Source organism: Acinonyx jubatus, chromosome A3 (genome assembly GCF_027475565.1).
Source record: "Acinonyx jubatus isolate Ajub_Pintada_27869175 chromosome A3, VMU_Ajub_asm_v1.0, whole genome shotgun sequence".
Taxonomy (NCBI): domain Eukaryota; kingdom Metazoa; phylum Chordata; class Mammalia; order Carnivora; family Felidae; genus Acinonyx; species Acinonyx jubatus.
In genome coordinates, this window is record NC_069388.1 from 26,474,898 (window position 1) to 26,496,097 (window position 21,200).

At 49.6% G+C, this 21,200-nt stretch overlaps 1 protein-coding gene across 5 annotated transcripts; it reads right to left on the bottom strand.

Annotated features, from left to right (window-relative positions):
• Window positions 1–14,525: 14,525 nt before the first annotated feature.
• Window positions 14,526–20,200, bottom strand: LOC106986011 (cytochrome c oxidase subunit 4 isoform 2, mitochondrial). Of its 5 annotated transcripts, XM_053200112.1 has the most exons (6): window positions 19,914–20,188; window positions 18,720–18,801; window positions 17,457–17,545; window positions 16,973–17,137; window positions 16,046–16,177; window positions 14,526–14,772 (listed from the first exon to the last, which is right to left on the bottom strand). In XM_053200112.1, exons 4-6 carry the CDS (start codon window positions 17,118–17,120, stop codon window positions 14,636–14,638), a joined length of 417 nt encoding a protein of 138 aa, XP_053056087.1. In that variant the 5' UTR covers window positions 17,121–17,137; window positions 17,457–17,545; window positions 18,720–18,801; window positions 19,914–20,188; the 3' UTR covers window positions 14,526–14,635. The 5 variants fall into 5 exon arrangements, with proteins under 5 accessions (XP_053056087.1, XP_026925601.1, XP_014939676.1 ...); XM_027069800.2 differs by lacking the exon at window positions 17,457–17,545 and having other exon boundaries at window positions 14,526–15,554; window positions 19,831–20,200; XM_015084190.3 differs by lacking the exon at window positions 17,457–17,545 and having other exon boundaries at window positions 19,914–20,184.
• Window positions 20,201–21,200: the final 1,000 nt, after the last annotated feature.

Below are 21,200 nucleotides of genomic sequence, written 5' to 3' on the forward strand. Positions count from 1 at the left end.
CTTTTATCCTCCCTGCCTTTTTTTTACACAAATGGTTAACAGACCTACACTGCCTTGCATTTTCTCCCTAAGTAATGTCTCATACACGTTTACATACTCATACAGGAATCCCCGTGTACTCATCATACAGGTTCAACAGTTATCAATACTCATGACAGCTTCATGATTTATTCTAGCTGTGTAGTATTTTAACCAGACCTCTATCTAACTCAGTGATTTCCAACTTTATACATGCTATGGCATGTGCATAAAAGACTGGAACTGCACACTGAGGAAAAGTTGGAAGGCGTTTCAGACTGTCCATGTGGGTCTGGGGAAGGGGACGGAATTCATTTCTATATACTGTATTTATAATGAGAAAAATGAAATATATTTCATAATGAACTTTGAAACAGCAATATACCCATTTTAAAATTTATTTCTTAGGAGACACAAATATTTTATATGAGCTTTTATAATCAAAATGGTTCACACAATTTCCAATCAAGGCTTATTAATGATGATCTCTTCAAATTCTTGGTAGTTGACATCAACAAAAGACTTCATAGCTGCAAGTAGGTGCTAAAAGAAAAAATTTAACCATCCCAAAGCTTACAATTGAAATTATATTTAAACATTCCAACAGCTCTTCCCTTTATTTAATTGACAAATATAATATATTCAAGTGGATTTCAAATCCAAATGAACTTTTTCATTTCAGGTATTTAAAAATATATATTTTTTAACGTTTTATTTATTTTTGAGACAGGGAGAGACAGAGCATGAACAGGGGAAGGTCAGAGAGAGAGGGAGACACAGAATCTGAAACAGGCTCTAGGCTCTGAGCTGTCAGCACAGAACCCGACGCGGGGCTCGAACTCACGGACCGCGAGATCATGAGCTGAGCCGAAGCCGGCCGCTTAACCGACTGAGCCACCCAGGTGCTCCTCATTCAGGTATTTTAAAGTAATGATGAGTTCCAGAACACAGGAAATGACATAAAGCTTTCCAGTCTTTTTTTTTTTTTTTTTTTTTTTTTTTTTTTTGAGAAGATTGTGACTTATTAACACTAGGCAAGGCTTGCACAGCACACGGGAAGAGAGGAAAGGAGGCAGGGAAAGAGGGAGAAAGGAAGGAAAGAAGGCAGGGACAGACTTTGTGGTAAAACCATTTAAATTTCATAAGAACTCATGGGCTGTTTCACGGAATTGTTCAAGCTAAGTGTTCATGTATGAGCCCTCAGGAATGGGGCAGTTTCAATAATTTAGGAGGGAATTAATACTTCATATGACCAGAATTCTAACATTAGAGCATGGATATTTATTAAAAATCAAATAAGACAGGGACACCTGGGTGACTTAGTTGGTTAAACGTCTGAGTCTTGATTTTAGCTCAGGTCACGATCTCACGGTTCAGTTCGTGGGATTGAGCCCTGTGTTGGGCTCAGTGTTGACAGTGCAGAGCCTGCTTGGGATTCTCTCTGTTCCTTTCTCTGCCCCTCCCCCACTTGCTCTTTCTGTCTCTCAAAATAAACATTTGAAAAAATCAAATAAGACAAATCTATAGGGATAATATTTGCCAATCTTAAAATTTGAGGAAGTCATTCTTAAAACATTGATACTTAAAAGTATCAAGGTGTCTGGCTGGCTCTTGATCTTGATCTTGGGGTTGTGAGTTCAAGCCCCACACTGGGTGTAGAAATTAAAGATAAAATATTAAAAAACAAAACACTGAGGTACCAAGAATATAAGCATAAGAAAGAAAAAGTTCTGAAAATAAAATAAAAAGGAATATAAACAATGCAGTGGCTAGCCAACAAGATAGTTTGTAAATTTGTTGCTGAGTGGGGAAATGACCAGTGCCTAGTCAGGAAGGCTCGGCTCAAATTGCACTGATGTAAAAAACCGTGCCCTCCACCTGGCCCCTGCAAAGCAGAACAACTGTTCAGTGCCCCCCACCCCGCCCCCTGCAAAACAAAACAAAACGCCTGTTCGCTGTCCTAATTGCCTTGTAAAAATAATAGCAATAAATAAAAATAATGATAAAGCCCTTATTTACAAACTATTTATGTGGCAGGACATCTCTCTGCAGCTAGTTGACCATCCCTTCTAGACACATCAGTCTCACCTGGACTTCATGCCAAGCTCCTGGGGCACCTGGAAAACAAATTTCTCCGGTGGCTCCACAGACTTTGTGTGAAGGTCCTTGTGGAGGATGGGTGGCCACGTGCCCCGTGGCTGATCCCTGCAGTAGACATCCAGGAAGAAAGAGCCCAACCTTCGCCATGCTCAACGCATCCTGGTGGAGCGGTGAGGGCCGAAGGAGACACAGGCTGTGTAGCAGTTAGGAGCAGGGCTCTGAAACCATACTTCCTAGGATAGCCCGGTGCCCTTCAACCTCCCTGTGCCTCAGTTTCTTCACCTGTAAAATGGAGATGATAATAATGGGTGGTTATGCAGATTTAGTGCAGGTTTTATGCTTGTGAAGTGCCTAAGAATGGCATCTGGCACCATAAATGTACGTGCTTTTAGGCTAAGCTGTCAGACCACCCCCTTCCATCATCCCCTACCACTGCTCTAAGGACCCCTGAGGGGACTAGTCTTGGGACTCCAACTGCCCAAGCTCTGTGTCTTCTTATGGATATCCACTAAACGCGAAGTCTAAAGTAAGGATTCAGGTGTAAGCAGTTTAAGTGGTGATCCTAGAACAGCAGGGACAGCGAGGCAGGGCAGGCCAACACAGGGTACAATGGCACGTAAATTGCCACTTGAGACAATGGGGCTCTTTTCCAGGACATCCTTTGAAAAACTTGTAGAACGTTCTAGGGACAAGAACCTCAATGTATTCACTGAACGACTCCCATCCCTCGTTGGCTGAGGGCTGCTCCCGTGTATTTCTCCCCAGCATTTGGCACTTCCTGCCTGCCCCAGGCTTGGGCCCGGCATAAACCTATGGTCAAAAGGACAAGGCAAGGCGCCCGTTCCTTGAATGAGAACTGTCCACCAAAGTTACACATGACTTCTGAGGACGGGCTTAAGGGCACATGGCCGGGGCAAAAACATGTCTGCCACAGCTCACGAAACTATGTAGCACACCAGCTGGGAAACTCTCCTGGAGGGAGGAACAATTTGGTAGTTCTCAACTCTTGCTAATCCAAATAGTACTGCAATCAACAGCCTGGTGTATCCGTCATTTTGCACATACACATGTACACCCACGGGATATTCATAGAAGTAGAATCACTGGGCCAAAGGATATATGCATGTGTTATTTTGATGGAGACAGCCAAAGCTGTCATCCCGTGGAACTGCGTGTCCCCTGCACCCTTGCCAACATCCGCGTGAACACTCTTTGATCTTTCGTCAATCTGGCTGAGGAAAAAAAAATAGTACCCTATACTTTAAAATTTCATTTTCAAAACTCTAATTGAGGTTGGCGTCTTTTAATAATTTGAAAGCCATCTGTGTCCCTGATAAGTTAATGAATCCACACAATGACCAGCAGGGGCTGCAAATGGCACCCAAGGACGCTGCCATCGTGCGCCTCCTGGTCAGAGAACACAGCACACCCCTGAAATGTTCTTGTCGAAAGTCGGCTCTGCGTGTGACCAAAGCTTCTAAATGTAACCACCATGGATGGAAAATACAGGGGCACAAGAAGTGCTACATGGAACGCAATCGGTAAAATGCAGCCTGGCAGAAACTCCTCCGGACAAGTGACCCTGCTTCTATCTATACTCGCACTTTCAGGAAAATGAAGCAGATCTGCTTTTTCCTTTTTCACCTAATTAAGCTAAAAACCCTGGACATTGCATATAAAACAAGCATAAGAAAACTGAAAAGTGAAGAGAAGGCAGACAGGCCAGGGACCTCAGGACCCCAGGAATGACCCAGTGGCAAGTCCTATGGGTTTTCTTTTTGCCTCAGAGATCCCAGACTTGGAGCCAAAGAAGCTGGAGCTGGCTTTTTTGGCTACCCCAAAAAAGCCAATGGGCACAGAAAAGACAACACAGCCCCAACAAAAGCCTACTTTGTCTAGTCAAGGGATTAGGAAAGGAACAAGCCAGCAGGGTAGAACATTTCTAGACAGTAAGAGCTCCACTCCAGCCAAACACCATGGGAAAAACAGTGGCCTTATCCACATCAGCGAAGGCCAAGTGGGTTTTTGGTGAGTCCGTCCAACCTCATGAGTCAAGGTGCCCAGACACTCCCACCAGTGTGGGATGTCGTAAGGCCAAGGGAGCCAGGACTTTCATGTCTGCTGGCCAGTAACGAGCCCTCCTCGCCTGCCTCCTCCTTCCCACACGTCGATGCAGACACACTGGGAGCCCACGATTCCACCCCCACCTGGCAACAACGAAAGTGGGTAAAGGGATGTGAAGAGGGTAAAGTTTCTACACTTCACTCAAATTGCAAAATGAGGGCGCCAGTAGACTGTGTTATGTGCACGTGATGTTATACCTACGGCAACCACCATCACGGTTTGTGGGTTCGAGCCCTGCGTCTGGCAGGCTCCGCTCTCCCTCTCTCTCTCTGCTCTTCCCCTGCTCACACTGTCTCCAAAGTAAGTAAATAAACTTAAAAAAAACAAACAAACAAACAAAAAAAAACCTTACTTCAAATGTATAGGCAGATGGAGGAAAAAAGGATAAAAAAGATCACGCAAGCAGCAAAAACTGATGGAAAAGAGAAACAGACAAATCCACAATTAACAATACACTTCTCTCAACAACTGACAGAATGACTAGACAGAAAATCACCAACAATATAGAAGAACTCTCTACAGCACCATCAACAATGGAATCCAGTTGACATTCAGAGAACGTGGCATTCAACAGCAGAATACTCACTCTTTCCAAGTGCCCGCTGAATATATCTCAGTATAGACCATATTCTGGACATAAAACAAAAAACAAACCCCAACAAATTTAAAAGAATGGGAATCACACGATGTGTTCTCTGACCTCAGGAGACTCAAACTGGAAATTAACAACAGGAAGATGAGACGAAATCTCCCAACACTCAGAAAGCTAAACAACGCATTTCTAAATCATTTATGAGTCAAAGAAGAAGACTCTAGGGAAATTTAAAAAATACATTGAGTTGAATGAGATGAACGCATGACATATCAAAACTTGCAGGACACGGCAAGGGCAGTGCTGAGAGGGAAGTGTGTACCAGAAATGCACACATCAGAACAGAGAAAAAGTCGGGGCGCCTGGGTGACTCAGTCGGTTGAGCGTCCGGCTTCGGCTCGGGTCGTGATCTCACGGTTCGTGAGTTCGAGCCCCGCGTCGGGCTCTGTGCTGACAGCTCGGAGCCTGGAGCCTGCTTCACATTCTGTGTCTCCCTCTCTCTCTGTGCCACAATCCCCCCCGCCCCCACCCACTCATGCTCTGTCTCTCTGTCAAAAATAAATAAACATTAAAAAAAATTTTTTTGGAAGAACAGAGAAAAAGTCTCAATTCAACAATCTAAGCTTCCCACCTCAAGAAACTAGAAAAAGAGCAAAGTAAACTCAAAGCAAGAAGGAGGAAGGAAATGATAAAGAGTACAAATCAGTGAAATTTGAAGACATACAAAGAAATAAAGAACTCTGATAAAGGTAACTACATAGATATAAAAGAAGCATTATTATATTTTGGGGTTATAACTTTCTTTGTCTCCTACATGATTTAAAATGCAAAGGTATAGGGATGCCTGGGTGCCTCAGTCAGGTAAGCGTCCAAGTCTTGATTTCAGCTCAGGTCATGATCTCATGGTTCGCAAGTTCAAACCCCACGTCAGGCTTTGTGCTGGCAGTTCGGAGCCTGCTTGGGCTTGTCTCTCTCTGCCCCTCCCCTCCCCTCTCTCTGTCTCTCTAAATAAATAAACTTTTAAAAAATTATTTTAAAAAGTGTGTATTTGGGGCGCCTGGGTGGCTCGGTTGGTTAAGCGTCCGGCTTCGGCTCAGGTCATGATCTCGCGGTCCGTGAGTTCGAGCCCCGCGTCGGGCTCTGTGCTGACAGCTCAGAGCCTGGAGCCTGCTTCAGATTCTGTGTCTCCCTCTCTCTCTGACCCTCCCCCGTTCATGCTCTGTCTCTGTCTCAAAAGTAAATAAACGTTAAAAAAAATTAAAAAAATAAATAAATAAATAAAAATAAAAAAAAATAAAAAGTGTGTATTTTAAAACCAAGAAACACAAATGGATAAAAAAAAAAGGGGGGGCATCTGGCTGGCTCAGTAGGAGGAGCAGATAACTCTTGATCTCAGGGCTGTGAGTTCAAACCCCATGCTGGGTATAGAGATTACTTAAATAAATAAATATTTTAAAAATAGCATACAAATGCCTAAAACCTTAGAACTCTATGTTAATGGGCACATAATGTATAAAGATACAATTTGTGACAAAATAATAGAAAAATATTAGAATAATAGAATAATTAGAATAATGGAAAGGGGGAGCATGGAGCGGTTTTTATATGTTACTCAAATTAAATGGGTATCAATGCGAGATTGTTCTGAATTTCCTATGTTAATTGAAATCCCCATGGTGACGGTGAAGAGAATATTTTAAAAACATACACAAAAGGAAATGAGAAGAAATCGACAATGTAAGCATCACTAGAAACCAACCAGCCCTACCAGACATCTACAGAACACCCCACCCAACAACAGCAGAATACATATTCTTCCATACACATGAAAACGTGCTTCAGGGTAGGCTGTGTGTTCAAGCACAAAACAAGTATCAATAAACTTATCGTATTTTTTTATGTTTATTTTATTTATTTATTTGAATGTTTATTTTATTTTTGAGACAGAGAGACAGAGTGCAAGTGGGGGAGGGGCAGAAGAGAGGGAGACACAGAATCTGAAGCGGGCTCCAGGCTCCAAGCCGTCAGCACAGAGCCCGACGCGGGGCTCGAACTCACAAACCGTGAGATCATGACCTGAGCCAAAGTCAGACGCTCAACCGACTGAGCCACCCAGGCGCCCCAACGTTTATTTTTGAGAGAGAGAGCATGAGCGGGGGAGGGACAGAGAGAGAGAGACAGAGGGAGACACAGAATCCAAAACAGGCTCCAGGCTCTGACCTGTCAGCACAGAGCCTGATGTGGGGCCCAAACTCGGGAATGGCAAGATCATGATCTGAGCTGAAGTCGGATGCTCAACTGAGGTGCCCCAATATTTTTTAATTTGAGAGAGAGAGTGAATCTTAAGCAGAATCCACACTCACTGCAAAGCCCAGAGCAGGGCTCAATCCCATACCCTTGGGATCTTGACCTGGGCCAAAATCAAGAGTCGGATGCTCAACTGACTGAGCCATCCAGGTGCCTTTTTTTTTTTTTGTTAAGTAGGCTCCACACCCAATATGGGTCTTGAACTCACAATCCTGAGATCAAGACCCGAGCTGAGATCAGCCAACTTAGCCACCCCAGCACCCCAGGTTTGTTTTTTGGTTTTTTTTTACATTTACTTATTTATTTTGAGAGAGACAACAGAGAATCTGCACTGACAGTGTGGAGCCCGACTCGGGGCTTGAACTCACAAACCGTGAGATGATGTCCCCGAGCCGAAGTCAAGAGTATGACATTTAACTGACTGAGCCCCCCAGGCACCCCCCAGGTGTTTTTTTTTTTTTTTAACATATTAAGGAAATCAGCCCTCTGTCTCTCATACAGATAAATACTTGTTAGTTCCTTATCTGTCTTTGCAGTCTCTCTCTTTCTTTGTTTTTACTGATAATTTTACTATTACAGGACATTTTGACCTCATGGTTGTGTTTATCCCAAGACTATTTTGACTATGAGTTTTGACTCCAAATATTTTTATCAGAATTACACTAATTCTAATACATCAAGAAAGGGCTTTTTTTTTTTTTTTAAGAGAGAGCTTTCTTGAGCAAGCTGCCTGAAGTCAATTTTATTCCTCAATCAGTTATTTTATGACCAAAGTCAAATTCTTTCCAATGTTTGCCATTTTAAATTTAATTTTACAAAATTATTTTTTTTATTTTTTTTTTAACGTTTATTTATTTTTGAGACAGAGAGAGACAGAGCATGAACGGGGGAGGGTCAGAGAGAGAGAGGGAGACACAGAATCTGAAACAGGCTCCAGGCTCTGAGCTGTCAGCACAGAGCCCGACGCGGGGCTCGAACTCACGGACCGCGAGATCATGACCTGAGCCGAAGTCGGACGCTTAACCGACTGAGCCACCCAGGCGCCCCTACAAAATTATTTTTTTCATTGCAATCAACTTGACTTTGTGGAGTAAATGCTGCCAACAAGATGTGATTCTCCCCTCAGTCATTTTTACCCACATTTCATTCCTTTTTTTTTTTTTAATATTTTTTAACATTTGTTCATTTTTGAGAGACAAAGAGAGACAGAGCACAAGTGGGGCTGGGGCAAAGAGAGAGACACACACAGAATCCAAAGCAGGCTCCAAGCTCTGAGCTGTCAGAACAGAGCCCGATGCGGGGCTCGAACTCATGCACCATGAGATCATGACCTGAGCTGAAGTCGGATGCTTAACCAACTGAGCCACTCAGGCGCCCCATCCACATCTGATTTCAAGGGTTTTCTGCCATTATGCATTGTCTGCTAGTATCCATTATTTCTATTTGGTCCGATTAAAAAAAAAATTTTTTTTTTAATGTTTTATTTTATTATTTGAGAGACAGAGAAAGACAGAGCATGATCAGGGGAGGGGCAGAGAGAGAGAGAGAGGGAGACACAGAATCCGAAGCAGGCTCCAGGCTCTGAGCCGTCAGCACAGAGCCTGATGCGGGGCTTGAACCCACGAACCGTGAGATCATGACCTGATCCAAAGTTGGACACTCAGCCCACTGAGCCACCCAGGCGCCCCTCACCAGAATTCTCAGGTCTAAATTTGACCATCTAAATGTCAAAATGTTACTGTTTGAAGTTTTGTCGACATCCAAGTTACTGTGGGTCAGTTTTAGCTTTTATCAACATGATTGTGTGTTGGTTACTTCTCCCCATCTGTGAGACAGGGTGGTATTTGCTCACAGTTTCCCTCCACCCCACGCTCTCCACGTGTACTCCGACGGAGGCTATTTCTCTGCCCGTTGATGTTGGGCTTGGCTGTGGGTGGCAGACTATATTGTCCAAAGGTGGCCACAACCGTATTTCCCATCTCGCGTGCATCTTGCATCTTACACTGTGACCATCGGGTAGGGAAGTCTACGTCCGCTCCCTCTTGAACGCGGGTGGAGCTTTGTGAGTGCCTTGACCAACAGGGTTCGGCAGAAGTGATGCTATGTGTGTTCCGAGGCTAGATCGTGAGAGTGCAATACCCTTTCTTCTTGTTCTCTCGGAGTGCTCTCTTGGGACCCGCCCACCAGGCCCTGAGGGAGCCCAAACTAGCCCACACAGAGAGACCACCCGGGCATGCCACAAAAGAAGGATGTCCGGTTGACAGAGCAGGCCGGCTGGGCCAGCTGACAGCCAGCGTCAACCACCAGAGTGAAAACACCTCCAGAACATTCTGGCCACTGCCTCTGGAGTGTTCCCAGCCGAGACCTCAAACATTCTAGAACAGAGGCAAACAGTAACCGCTGTGCCCTGCCTGACTTCCTGACCCAGAGAATTGGCGAGCAGAATAAAATGGCTGCTTTGTGCCACTACGTTTTGGGGTGGTTTGGAAGGTAGCAACGGTAACCGGAACACCAGAGGACTCGCGTGGACCAGTGGAAGGTGGTGCTGATTCTGTGGAGCCCGGGCTTTAAGAGCATCACGTGTCCCTAACCATCCCCCTGCCCCCTCGGCAGTCTCTGACTTCTGCCAAGAGACAAAAATGCCCTCAGTGCCCGCAGCTCCCAGAACAAGGAGACACATGGAATCACTTTGAACCCAACTCTTGTGGGTTGAGTCACGTCTCCTCTGAATTCGTTATGTTGAAGCCCTAACTTCAGAATGTGAGGGTATTTGGAGATAGGAATTTTAAAGAGGTAACGAAGTTAAAATGAGGTCATTAGGAAAGGCCTTAACCCAAGCTGACGGGCGTGTCTGTAAGCAGAGGAAATCTGGACATACAAAGAGACACCAGGGACGTGCATGCAGAAAGGAAAGAACATGTGAGGACATAGCAGGAAGGTGGCTTTGCAAGCCAAAGAGAGACGCAACAGGAGAGACCAATCCTGCCAACATCTTGGACTTGGAGCCTCCGGAACTGTGAGAAAATACAGTTTTCTGTTGTTTAAGCCACTCAGTCTGTAGTATTTTGTCACGGCAGCCTGTGATATTGTGATCTATACTAAGAAATCTACCTATTTGGCTCCTGGCACAGAGCTTCTGAAACCCTTGGAATTTCCTGAAGTGGTGAGAGCCATAAAGGTGTCTCTTGTTATGTCAATGATGTGATTTTTTTTTTTTTGGACCCCATCTTGGGACGGGTTGCCCAGAGAACAAACCACAGGATTAGAGGGTTGGACTTTCAGTTCCCACACACCCTGCCCCCAACCCCATCCCACTCCTGGGGAGGGAGAGGGGCCCCCCCTGGAGGTTGAATCAATCCCCAATGGCCAATTATTTCATCGATCATGGCTATGTAATGAAGCCTCCATAAACCCCCAGAAGGACAGGATTTGGAGAGCTGCTGGACTGGTGAGCACGTGGAGATGTGATGACAGCAATGCCCGGACAGGACATGCCAGCTCTATGCCTTTCCCCATGCTCTCTTCCATCTGGCTCTTCCTGAGTTATGTCCTTTTATAAGAAACTGGTAATCCACTGAGTAAGTGGGTTTCCCGAGTTCCGTGAGGTGTGCTGGTAAATTAATCAAACTCAAGGAGGGGGTCGTGGGATCCTCCGACTTATAGCCAGTCCGTCAAAAGTGCAGGTAACAACCTGGGCTTGGCCTTGGGGGGGTCTTAAAGTAGGGGGCGGGGCAGTCTCGCAGGACCCAACCCTTAACCTGTGGAAGCTGACGCTATTTCCAAATACACAGTGTCCGAATTGAGTTGAATTTTCATACACCCACCTGGCGTCCAGGGAATTGTTCAGTGGGTCCAGGAACCTAAAAGACGCCCCAGAAAACCAAAGTACTAACCCGCAGTCCGGAACTAAACCTGGCTGATCCCGGCAGAGCCTCAGCCAACCCACAAGCCCATGAAAGTAGAAATAAATGCTCAACGTTGTGAGTCACCAAGTTTTGGGGGTTGTTACACAGCATTACTGCAGGCGAAAAAACTGACGAGTTTAACATCTGATTTGTTTGCCTTGGCCGAGGGGCTGGGTCAGAACAATGAGGTCCAAGTGTACTGCTGACCATTTCTGTAGCTAATACCCCATGAGCCTCCAGCTGGCTGAGCCCGTATCAGTCCTGCCCAGCTGGCTGGGGGATCTGGAGGGCAGGGCTCCTGTCGGCTCCGTCTCTGGATCCCTAGCATCTCTCATGCTAAGGCAGTGGCTAATACAGTGGGTCTCTCATACCACACAGAGCCCAGGACCAGGCAGTTGCCTTTCAGATAAAAACCAAATCGATGTGCAAGACTCCCCATACTCTGGCCCCAACACACTCCCCCAGCTCCATCCTTCCCTGCTTTCCCCCACATGTGTCTCTTCGGTAGGGGCAGCAGGGCCTACAAAGCCCTGTGTGAGTCTCTTACTCCCCCACCCGTCCTAGTCCAGATCTTCCTTCTCTTCTGTGTGGTAGCCCAACGGGCTTCCTTTATTTCCTCTATCATGCTGTGGTCCTCACTACCACAAGGCCTTTGCACATGCTTTTCTCTGCCTAGAATGCTGTTCTACCACCCTGTTACCTAGTTATGAGTCACCTTTCATATCTCAAGTCTGAGGACACTTCCTCAGGGAAGCCGCCTCCGACTTCTCTAGATGAGTGCAGTTTCCCTCTGTTGGTCAATTCAACCAGGTACCGCTTCCTCTTAGCATTCATTTGTACTATAACTTATTAAAGTGGCCATCTGGCTAATGTCTGTCTCCCCATTGCAGCATGTCAGATTCATAAGGACCCGGAATTCATGACACTTGAATGAGGTCTCATTCGCTCTGTACCCCCCTGGCACACAGTGGATGCAAATAACTATTTGGTGATTGAATAAATATTGTTGTCCTGACTGCCCTGTTAAATGCCTCCAATGGCATCGAGGGTGTCCATGGAGATGTGCTGTTTGGGTCTCTCTTTGAGAGAACCTGCTGTAAGGTGGGTGGTATGACCACTTCCTGCCACTGCTCTTTCACAAGTGCTGCAGTGCTCGCACGCTGAGGCTACTGTCCCCCAGGGCTCCTCCCTGCTGAGGACGGAGCACAGGGGTGTTGTTAGGGAGGAGTCCCTTTCGGCCAACACAGGACTCCCCTAATGGATATTTTTTGCTCTGGGGCTCCCCACTGGCCTGGCCGAGACTGTCACAAAGATGCTGCGCGGCTATCGACCTCTCGCTTCTCGGCTCCAAATTCACCCTTCAGTACCTGCTCTGCCATAATGATCTGGACTCGGCATTTCCTCCTTTACAGTGAGACGCTAAGCTTTTTGCCAGGAGAGGGTGCTGGAGGGGACATTTCAGGAGGAAAGTCTTCTCTTTCTGGTTCTGGGATGTGTGTGTGTGTGTGTGTGTGTGTGTGTGCACGTGCACGGCCGTGTGATTAGTCAGCAGTGTGTGAGGATGCCCGGCGATGATCTGCCACAGCCATGAGCTCAGTGTTCACAGTCTCTCAGCACCTTGCAGCCCTCGGGCCTAAGGACCATCTTCTTGCAACGCTCCTAATGCAGATACCACACGCTCCAAGTCTCACATCTGCAAAGGTGCCCCAATCCCACCTGCCCACCAGCCTCGGCTCCCTCAGGCCTCCGAGGGTTGCTTCTTGCCCGCCCGCTGACTACGGACCAGCTCTGGTCCGGGTGACCCAGCAAAGTTCCTTGCACTGCCCTGGGCTTCAACCACACCTGCTCCAAGGAGGTCTCAACCCCAGCTTGGGGAAGGCACTCCACTTCCAAGTTCAACCCTCCCTGGGTGCTCTCAGTAGGATAGCTGTCACTGCTCTCTTTACATCTTTGTAGAGTCGCTCGCTTGCTTATGCTGACGACTTCCTATTAAACAGCGCCGTTTACGTTCCTGTGTGGTTTCCGACTCAGATGGAGACAGCACAGTAGAGTCTGAGGCTCTTCCTCCCCTGCCCTCCTTCCTCCCTCCCCTCCTCCCACAGAGCTCAGACCTGCACCACTGCACCGCTGTCTGAGGGTTCTCGACACCTGCTCCCGCTCCCTCTCTTCTCTATCCTTCACAGACATCAGCCCCTTAAATCTCCACGTTTAATTCCTTCTTGGCATTTGCTTCTCGGAGGTCTTCACACTTAGAATAAAACCCTACGGGGGCGCCTGGCTGGCTTCCCCCAGGCAAGTCAGTAGAGCACATGACTTGATCTCAGGGTCGTGAGTTCAAGCCCCACGGTGGGCACGGAGAAATAAATAAATAAATAAATAAGAAAGACTAAAACCCCGTGAGGCCCCGTATAATCTGCTCTCTGCCCCAAGCCCAACCCTGTTCCCCAGCACACACCTTCCTGCTATTCTCTAAGTCATTCCGCTATAGCCCCTGTGGCCTCTGTGAGGTCCCCCACACGGACCAGAATCCCACCTCGGAGTCTTTGCCCTTGCTCTTCTATCTTTTTATTTCATTTTTTTAAGATTTTATTTTGGGGGCGTTTGGGCGGCTCAGTTGGTTAAGCGTCCAACTTCAGCTCAGGTCACGATCTCACAGTTCGTGGGTTCGAGCCCCGTGTCGGGCTCTGTGCTGACAGCTCAGAGCCTGGAGCCTGCTTCGGATTCTGCGTCTCCCCCTCTCTGCCCCTCCCCCACTCACGCTCTGTCTCTCTCTCTCTCTCTCTCTCTCTCTCAGAAATAAACAAACATTAAAAAAAATTTTTTTCAAGATTTTAAGTGATCTCTACACCCAATGTGGGGCTCGAACTCACAACCCCGAGATCAAGAGTCGCACGCTCCACTGACTGAGCCAGTCAAGCGCCCCGCTTTTCTGCCTTTGATACAAGGTTTGTTCCCTCATGTCATTCAGACCTCTTCTCAGATGCCACCTCCTCTAAAAGGCCTCCACCTACCACCTCCAGTCTCCTTTTAACTCTGTCCCTTTACCCTACTCTGTTTTGTTTCTTCATTTCTGCGTAACATACTGTATGTTATACTTACACATTCATTTTTGTGTCTCCCAATGCTGCCACTATGTGGCCAGAGACTTCGTCTTATGCACTGTTGGGCCCCCATGGCCTGGGTTAATACCTGGCACACAGTAGGTGCTCAATAAATATTTGTTAATTGACTGAATAAAGGAGTGTATTTGCCTTTGCTCAAGCCACTCCCTCCACCTGGAAAACCTTCCCTTCCCCTTCCTCCCTTTCCTAATGCCACATACCTGTTAAGACTAAGCCCTAGTCCCTACTCTTCCATGAAGCCCTCCCTGACTACCTGGGCTCTGGGCCCCCGGAAGGTGGCTTATTCCTGTCCTTCCTTCACTACACTGCTTGATTTTAGATGTAATGAAGGGTTCGTGGCAAGTAAAGAGGTGGAGATTGAAGGCAGAAGAGAACAGGCCAGCTTTATTGGGATTAAGAGGAGGAAAGGGCCGTCCACAGGCCCTGGGCCAGGGTGGAGCTGCAGGGACAGCAGCCAGGATGCCATGTCACTTCTTCCACTCCTTCTTCTCATAGTCCCACCGGGAGGCTAGCCCTTGCACGGGGTTGCCCTTCATGTCCAGGATGCGCTGGAGCTGCTGGGCCTTCCACTCATCCGTCAGGGTGACGGGCTTCTTAGGGAACACTGCGGGGAAGGCACGGGTGGGGACAAGGGCATTTTAGATGCCTCGAGGTGTGCATCAGGGAAGGTCTGGGGGCAGAGCTCCCTACACAGCTCATACCTTACTTCCTGGTCCATTTGTCCCTGAGGCTGACCCGGCCTGCCTGAGTCACTGGTACTTTCTATCCCAGTGTGTGGTAAGGAAGGAAAATATCTTTATGGGCCCCTATTAGCCCCAAACACTGGGCTAGGATAAATTTTTTCCCAAAGGCTCTCTCATTTCATCCTCAAGCAAAGCGGGAATTCACATCACACTCTCGCAGAAGAAGAAAGAAGGTGAGGCCATCAGAGGTGAGGTCAGCTGGCACAGAGACTGCCAGCTCTTCCCCAACATCCCCTCCCTTCTTCCAGAGTAGTGCCTCTCCAGCCCGAGTGGGCAGCAGAATCACTCTGGAGAGCTTGTTAAAACACAGATTGCTGGGCTCCACCCTCAAAGTGTCTGACTTGGTAGATCCAGACTGGGGCTGAGAATGTGCATTTCTAAAAGTTCCCAAGTGATGGTGTTGGTCCAGGGTCTCACACTCTGAGAATTACTCTTCAGTAGTAATAGACAGCTGGGCATGTGACGGCCTCGCTGAAAACTACATTTCCCAGCTTCCCTTGTGGCTAGACCCAGTCATGTGATCGCTTCTAGCCAACGGGTGGTGAGCAGAAGTGGCGTGCGCAACTTCTGGACCTTAAAGAGGTCTCTCTTCTCTCTTCTTGGGTGGAATGTAGGCTTTAATGGCTGGAGCTGGGGCAGCCACCTTATCAAGAAGAAAGCTTCACGTTAAGGATGGCAGAGCAGTATGACAGAAGGAGCCTGACACTGCAGTCTCGATCCTCCCCCAGGCCTTTTTTGTGAGAGAGGAACAAAACCTGTATCTTGTTTAAGCTCTTGTATGTTGGTGACTCTTTGTTACAGAAAAATACATGGCTAATAACAGCAATCAGTAACATTACCATTCATGATTATGTGCCAGACGCTGGCTTTCGGCTCTCTCATTAAATCCTCACAAACCCTGTGATGTGGGCACTATTCTTTTCATTTTACAGACAAGGGAATTGAGGTCCAGAGAGGCAGAGCCCCTACATCCCAACCGAGGCAGCCGTGCTCTGCCCTTCACCCTACACCTCTTTGGGGGACTTTTCAAAACTCTTCAGACGAGCTGCCTTATAAGAGCTTGGCTGGTGGCTCTGACCACAAGGGCGTGGCCCCGGGCGGTAGCAAGGGGGGCGGGGGGTTGTTGCCACTCACCATAGATCCGCTGCCACCAAATCATCAGAGCTGTGAATCCAAAAAAGAAGAAGACACAGCCCATCACTGTCTTCCACTCATTGGAGCGACGGTTCATCTCCGCGAAGGTCTCATGGAATTGGAGCCGGTACACTGGAGGCAGATGAGGGGTGAGGAGGTAGGAGTCTCGGGCGCATGGATTCCGAGGACCCTGGACCAAGTCTTGGCCTCAGGGATTCCCAGCCTCCCCGTCCCTGAAGCAGGTGTTGTCCATTCAGCAAATTCCTATTGAACATCGACCGTATGCAAAGCATGGCCAGAAGCAGGCTCCAAATATGAGTCCTTCGGGGGCACCTCTGGTGGGCAGGACTTGGGATTGCACATCCCTCCGGTTTCCCGGGGTCAGGCCCCTGCTCTCCCACCCACCTGCCTCTCTGCTCCTTCCCCCCACACCACTCAGTGATGCCCACACTTTCCTGCTCCTACATCCCTCCCCATGCTATTCCCACTACCAGGCAGCACCCTCGTCCTTATCATTCAAGGCCAGCCAGAATGTGCCCTCCTCTGAAAGGCCCGCCAGGATTCCATGCCTCTCTCCTTCCGGTCCTCACAACCCCTTGGACACACACCTCGCCCTAGCCGCAAAATTCATATTACAGTTATCTGGGTTTGTGTCAGTTCCCCCACTGGCCTGAGAGCACCCTGAGGGCAGGAACCATCTGGGTGATTCACTCCTGTATCCCCAGCATCACCTCGCATCTGACTGTGCACAAATAGTTGAATGAATAAGAGAATAGATGAACAAAGGGATAAACTTCACCCCTCAGGTATGAGTTCAGGCGTTCAGGGGTTTCTGGCTGTCTTGAGTGGGGGCCCTTCTTTTCAAAGTCACCCCCCAAAGCCCGCTCTCTCCAGCCAGCCTCCCCCCCCCCGCCCCCCGATACCTACAGGCCACCTTCTCGTCATGGGTCAGCTGGGTCCAGCTGCCCTTCTCTTTCTCCTTCAGGGCCCGCTGCTCAGCGTTGAGCTCTGTGCAGAAGGGCTCATCGGGCATGGGGTAGGAGCGCTGGGCATGGTAGTTAGTGTAGGGGGGCATCTTCTCCTTGCTGTGGGCTGCAGGTACAACAGAAGAGTTACATTCAGGCTGCACCTGGGACATCCCAGCTCTAACCATACTATTAAAAAAGAGGGCTGCACCGGGGCGTCTGGGTGGCTCAGTTGGTTAAGCATCCCACTTCGGCTCAGGTCATGATCTCATGGCTCGCCAGTTCGAGCCCCGCATCGGGCTTTTCGCCACGGAGCCCACTTCAGCTCCTCTGTTTCCACCCCAGCCCCCTCTCTGCCCCTCCCCTGCTTGCTCTCCCTCTCTCTCAAAAATAAGTAAACATTAAAAAAAAAAAAAAAAAGAGGGCTGCATTTATTGAGCACTTACTGTGTGCCAGGAGCCACTCTAAGGCCTTCAGGTGAATTGACTCATTTACTCCGCGTCACTCTGAGCCAGGCGAGACTGTTATCTGTCTACTTTACAGACAGAGAAACTGAACAGCTAAGTGACTTGCTGTAACTCACAGAGCGAAAAGGAGCAAGGCAGCCCCTCTGGGTTCAAACCTTGTGCTCTCTGGGAAGAGGTGAGGTGAGGAGGGCATGGCAGGCAAAGGCAACGGTGGGACGAAGGCTGAGTGAGATGAGCCTGACGTGGCGGAGGTACACCTGCTCTGCAAACTGTAAAGCGCCAGCCGCGTGCCTTTGACCACCGGTCAAGGGCACGGCTTTGCAGTCAGCTGCGTTTGAACTCCAGTTCCACCCACCCCGGCTCCAACGAGCCCCTTGACCTCACTGTGCTTCAGTGTCCTCATCGGGAAAGCGGGGACAGTAAGCTCCGGCTGCACGCTGTCGTGGGCAGCCTCAAGATAATATACTTGAAAGGGTTAGCGCCACGCCTAGCAGCGGACGCTCGGTCAATTCCACTGCTAGAGGGCCGTTTTACGACTGGCTTCCTTCCTAGAAGCTTTCCCTAGTGTCTAAGCGTCAAGGGCTCCGTGTGGGTGTCCAGGGTGTCCAGAGCAAGGCTGGGCACCAGGAGGGTCTCGATCAAGCTTCTGTTTATTGTCACCAGAGGTGCCCACATGGAGGGCATTGGTACCACCTTGCCAGGACAGTGCTGGAACTGCTTTGGGCTCTTTTAATACCTAGGCCTCCGGGCCTCAGTTTGTTCATCTGAAAAATGGAGATAACAGCCCAGCATCCACCTCACACGGTTGTTATGAAGACTGAGTGTTTTAGTCCGTGTGAAATGTTGATCACAGCTTGGGGCACATAGTAAGGGCTCAGTGAACGTTATCCGTTATTCTCCGGAGGGTCAAGAAGGCCCTTCTGCTATGTGGTTGAAGTCTCTCCTGCTTTAGGCCTCTTTTTTCTGAATAGGGTCTGGAAAGGAGGTCCAAGGTCCCATCAGCACACTCCACCTCAGGACACAAAGGCCCTAGGAGCCCAAGGTGTGGGGGGGGGGGGGTCAGGCCCCGAGGAAGCTTGGGGTGGAAGGGGACCCTGTCAAATGTGAGCTCCAGATCCTGGAGCATCCAGGCCCAAGGGGTGGGATTGTGGAAAACAGTCTAGGGCAGACCCAGGGCAGCTGGCAAGCAGGAGCCCACCCCTAGCCTTGGAGTTGGACAGGTGTGGGGTGTGCGGGTCTTACCAGCGCTTCCCGGGCTGTGCATCTGCCGCATCCTGGGTCCTCCTTTCCTCAGCACCAAGCTCCAGACAGCTCTGAAGAACATCTGTGTGTGTGTGTGTGTGTGTGTGTGTGTGTGAGTCCTGCCCCACATTGCCCTCTGCCCCTACCCTCAGGGCCCAGATACAGAAACCCTTTTTCACAGGTGGTGGCGGGGTCCGTCTGTGGATTTCGAGGTCACCCTCATGCCCCTGACCCTTCTACTTTTGTCTGCGATCCTGGTGGGGGGAGATGGGGGTCCTAGACATTTGGAGCCCCCCTCGGGAGACCTCAGTGAACCATCTGAGAAGTGGGAGGAGGCCTAACTCCCGGAGGCAGGGTCCCAGCGGTTTGGCGCTGTGGGCCAGGGTTCTGGTCCCAGCTCCAGCTCAGCCAGGCCAAGTTGGGAAACCTCCCTGGGCTGTTTGCTCTCCCTCCCTGAGGAAACTGGGTGGGAGTCCAGGTAGGGAGGGAGCAGGGCCTGGGGCTACCTCTCTTCCTCACAGGGCCATCTGCCAAGGTCTCTGCACAGACGGTCTGGCCCCCACCCCTTCCTCCCTAATTGGCTGCCTACGTGCTCACAAAGCCTGCTCTGCGGTGGATCTGGTGGGGGAAGGGGACAGGCTGAGCCCAAGCCCCCACCCCCCAGGGAAGTCTCAGAGTCTGGCTCCCATGGGGGTGGGGAGGGGCTTTAGAGGAGGACAAGGACCAAAGTGGGTCAGAGGGAGGAAGAGGAGCACACGTTTTGGGGAGAGGAAGGGGGTATCTCACTTCTGGAAAGAAAAAGTACCCCCCCTTCCCGCATCTGGGGAGAGAGAGGGGCACCCAATAGAGAGAAGGAGGGGGTGTACCATGTGTGGTGAGAGGGGGCCCCCGCATCTGGGAAGGAAGGGCTCCTGTCTGTAAGTGGGGAGCCCCACATTTGAAGAGAGGGAAGGAGTCATCTACATTTGGGGAAAGAGATGGCGCCCCACATTCGGAGAGAGGGTAATTCCCAAGGAGTCCTCAACTCTCAGCTGCCAGGACCCGCCCCCCACCCCCCAACCATCCCCCGCTCCTGACCCTACTCGATGGCAGGGACCACACGGATCCTCACCGGTGGCGAAAGCAGGGGTCCAAGCCGCCGCATCCCTCACCCGCCAGCCTTGGGCAGCCAGGCTCTCCCACCCACTCACTCACCTCCCTGCTCAGCGCAGCGAGCTAGGTCAGCCCAACAAGTAACGGAGAATGGGCGGCAGAGGGACCAGAGCGCGGGCGCCCGCCCCCAGGCCCGCCCTACAGCCTTTCCCAAGGCCAACCCCTGCGTGGGAACGTCCTGCCTCAGCGGGGCGTGGGAGCGCCCAGCCCGCGTCCCTGGAGACACCCGGGCCCCCCAGCCCGGGGAGGGGGGCCGCAGAGTGAGTCCCCGCCTCAATTTCCCCGCCCCCGGGGGTCCTGCCTCTGGAGACAGCTGACAGCGCCCAGGACCCAGCTGGCGGGGTGTCCTGGGCCGGCCCAGCCCTCTGACTCTGGTAGTCCCAGGAGCTGAATCACCCTCCCTCCGCACCTTTGCTCATTGCCTTCTTTGCACTTGGAATGCTCTCTTAGTGACTTTGCCCAGACCCAGTCTTGCCAACTTTCCAGCCCAGGCTCAATGCTTCCTGCTCCAGCAAGCCCACAAACATCTAGAATCTGGGAGCTGGTCTGTGGTGTACCTACCACCCTGCTCCCATGCCGCCAGATACCCTGTGGGGGTGAATAAAAGCCTCCCTCTGGTGTTCAAATCTTAGCTGTGTGGCCCTTAACAAGTGGCCTAACCTCTTAGGCCTCCTAGGACGAACCTCTGAGTTCCTGTCTTATGTTCTAGAAAAGGGAGCTAATGATAGTACCTACCTGACATGGCTGTTGTAAAGGTTAGATAAGTCAACAGAAAAGCATCAGGTACATTTACTCAAGAATTATTTATTAAGGGGGAGCCTGGGTGGCTCAGTTGATCAAGCGTCCAACTTTGGCTCGGGTCATGATCTCATGGGTTGTTGAGTTCTAGTTCCAGGTTGGGCTCTGCCCTGACAGCTCTGGGCCTGCTTCGGATTCTGTGTCTCCCTCTCTCTCTCTGCCCCTCCCCTGCTCACGCTGTCTCTCTCTCTCTCTCTCTCTCTCTCTCTCTCTCTCTCTCAAAAATAAATAAATACGCAGTTAGGGGAAAAAAGAATTATTTATGAAGATCTATTACAGCTGGCATTTATTGAGTGCCCCCAAGGTAAATGCTTGGGGATATAGAGCCAAACAAATCCAAAAACAGTCCCTGGCCTTTTAGGGCTCACAATCCAGTTCCAAGCAGAAAGTCCTGTGCAAAGACCCAGAGGCAGAAAAACACAGGTGTATTCAAAGAACAGAGAGAGGACATCTTGGCCAGAGTGTGACAGGTAGAGGGGAGAGTTGGAGAGGGGCTAGACTCCCAAGTAGGGCCTCAGAGGCCATGCTATG

Excerpts from the sequence above, each read along its gene's own strand:
- LOC106986011 (XM_027069799.2), bottom strand. The coding sequence starts at position 19,863 with ATGCGGCGGCTTGGACCCCTGCTTTCGCCACCG. Across the intron at positions 17,138-18,719 it reads GCACAGCCCGGGAAGCGCTG|CCCACAGCAAGGAGAAGATG; the intron begins GTAAGACCCGCA and ends TTGTACCTGCAG. Across the intron at positions 14,773-16,045 it reads TTGGTGGCAGCGGATCTATG|TGTTCCCTAAGAAGCCCGTC; the intron begins GTGAGTGGCAAC and ends CCTTCCCCGCAG.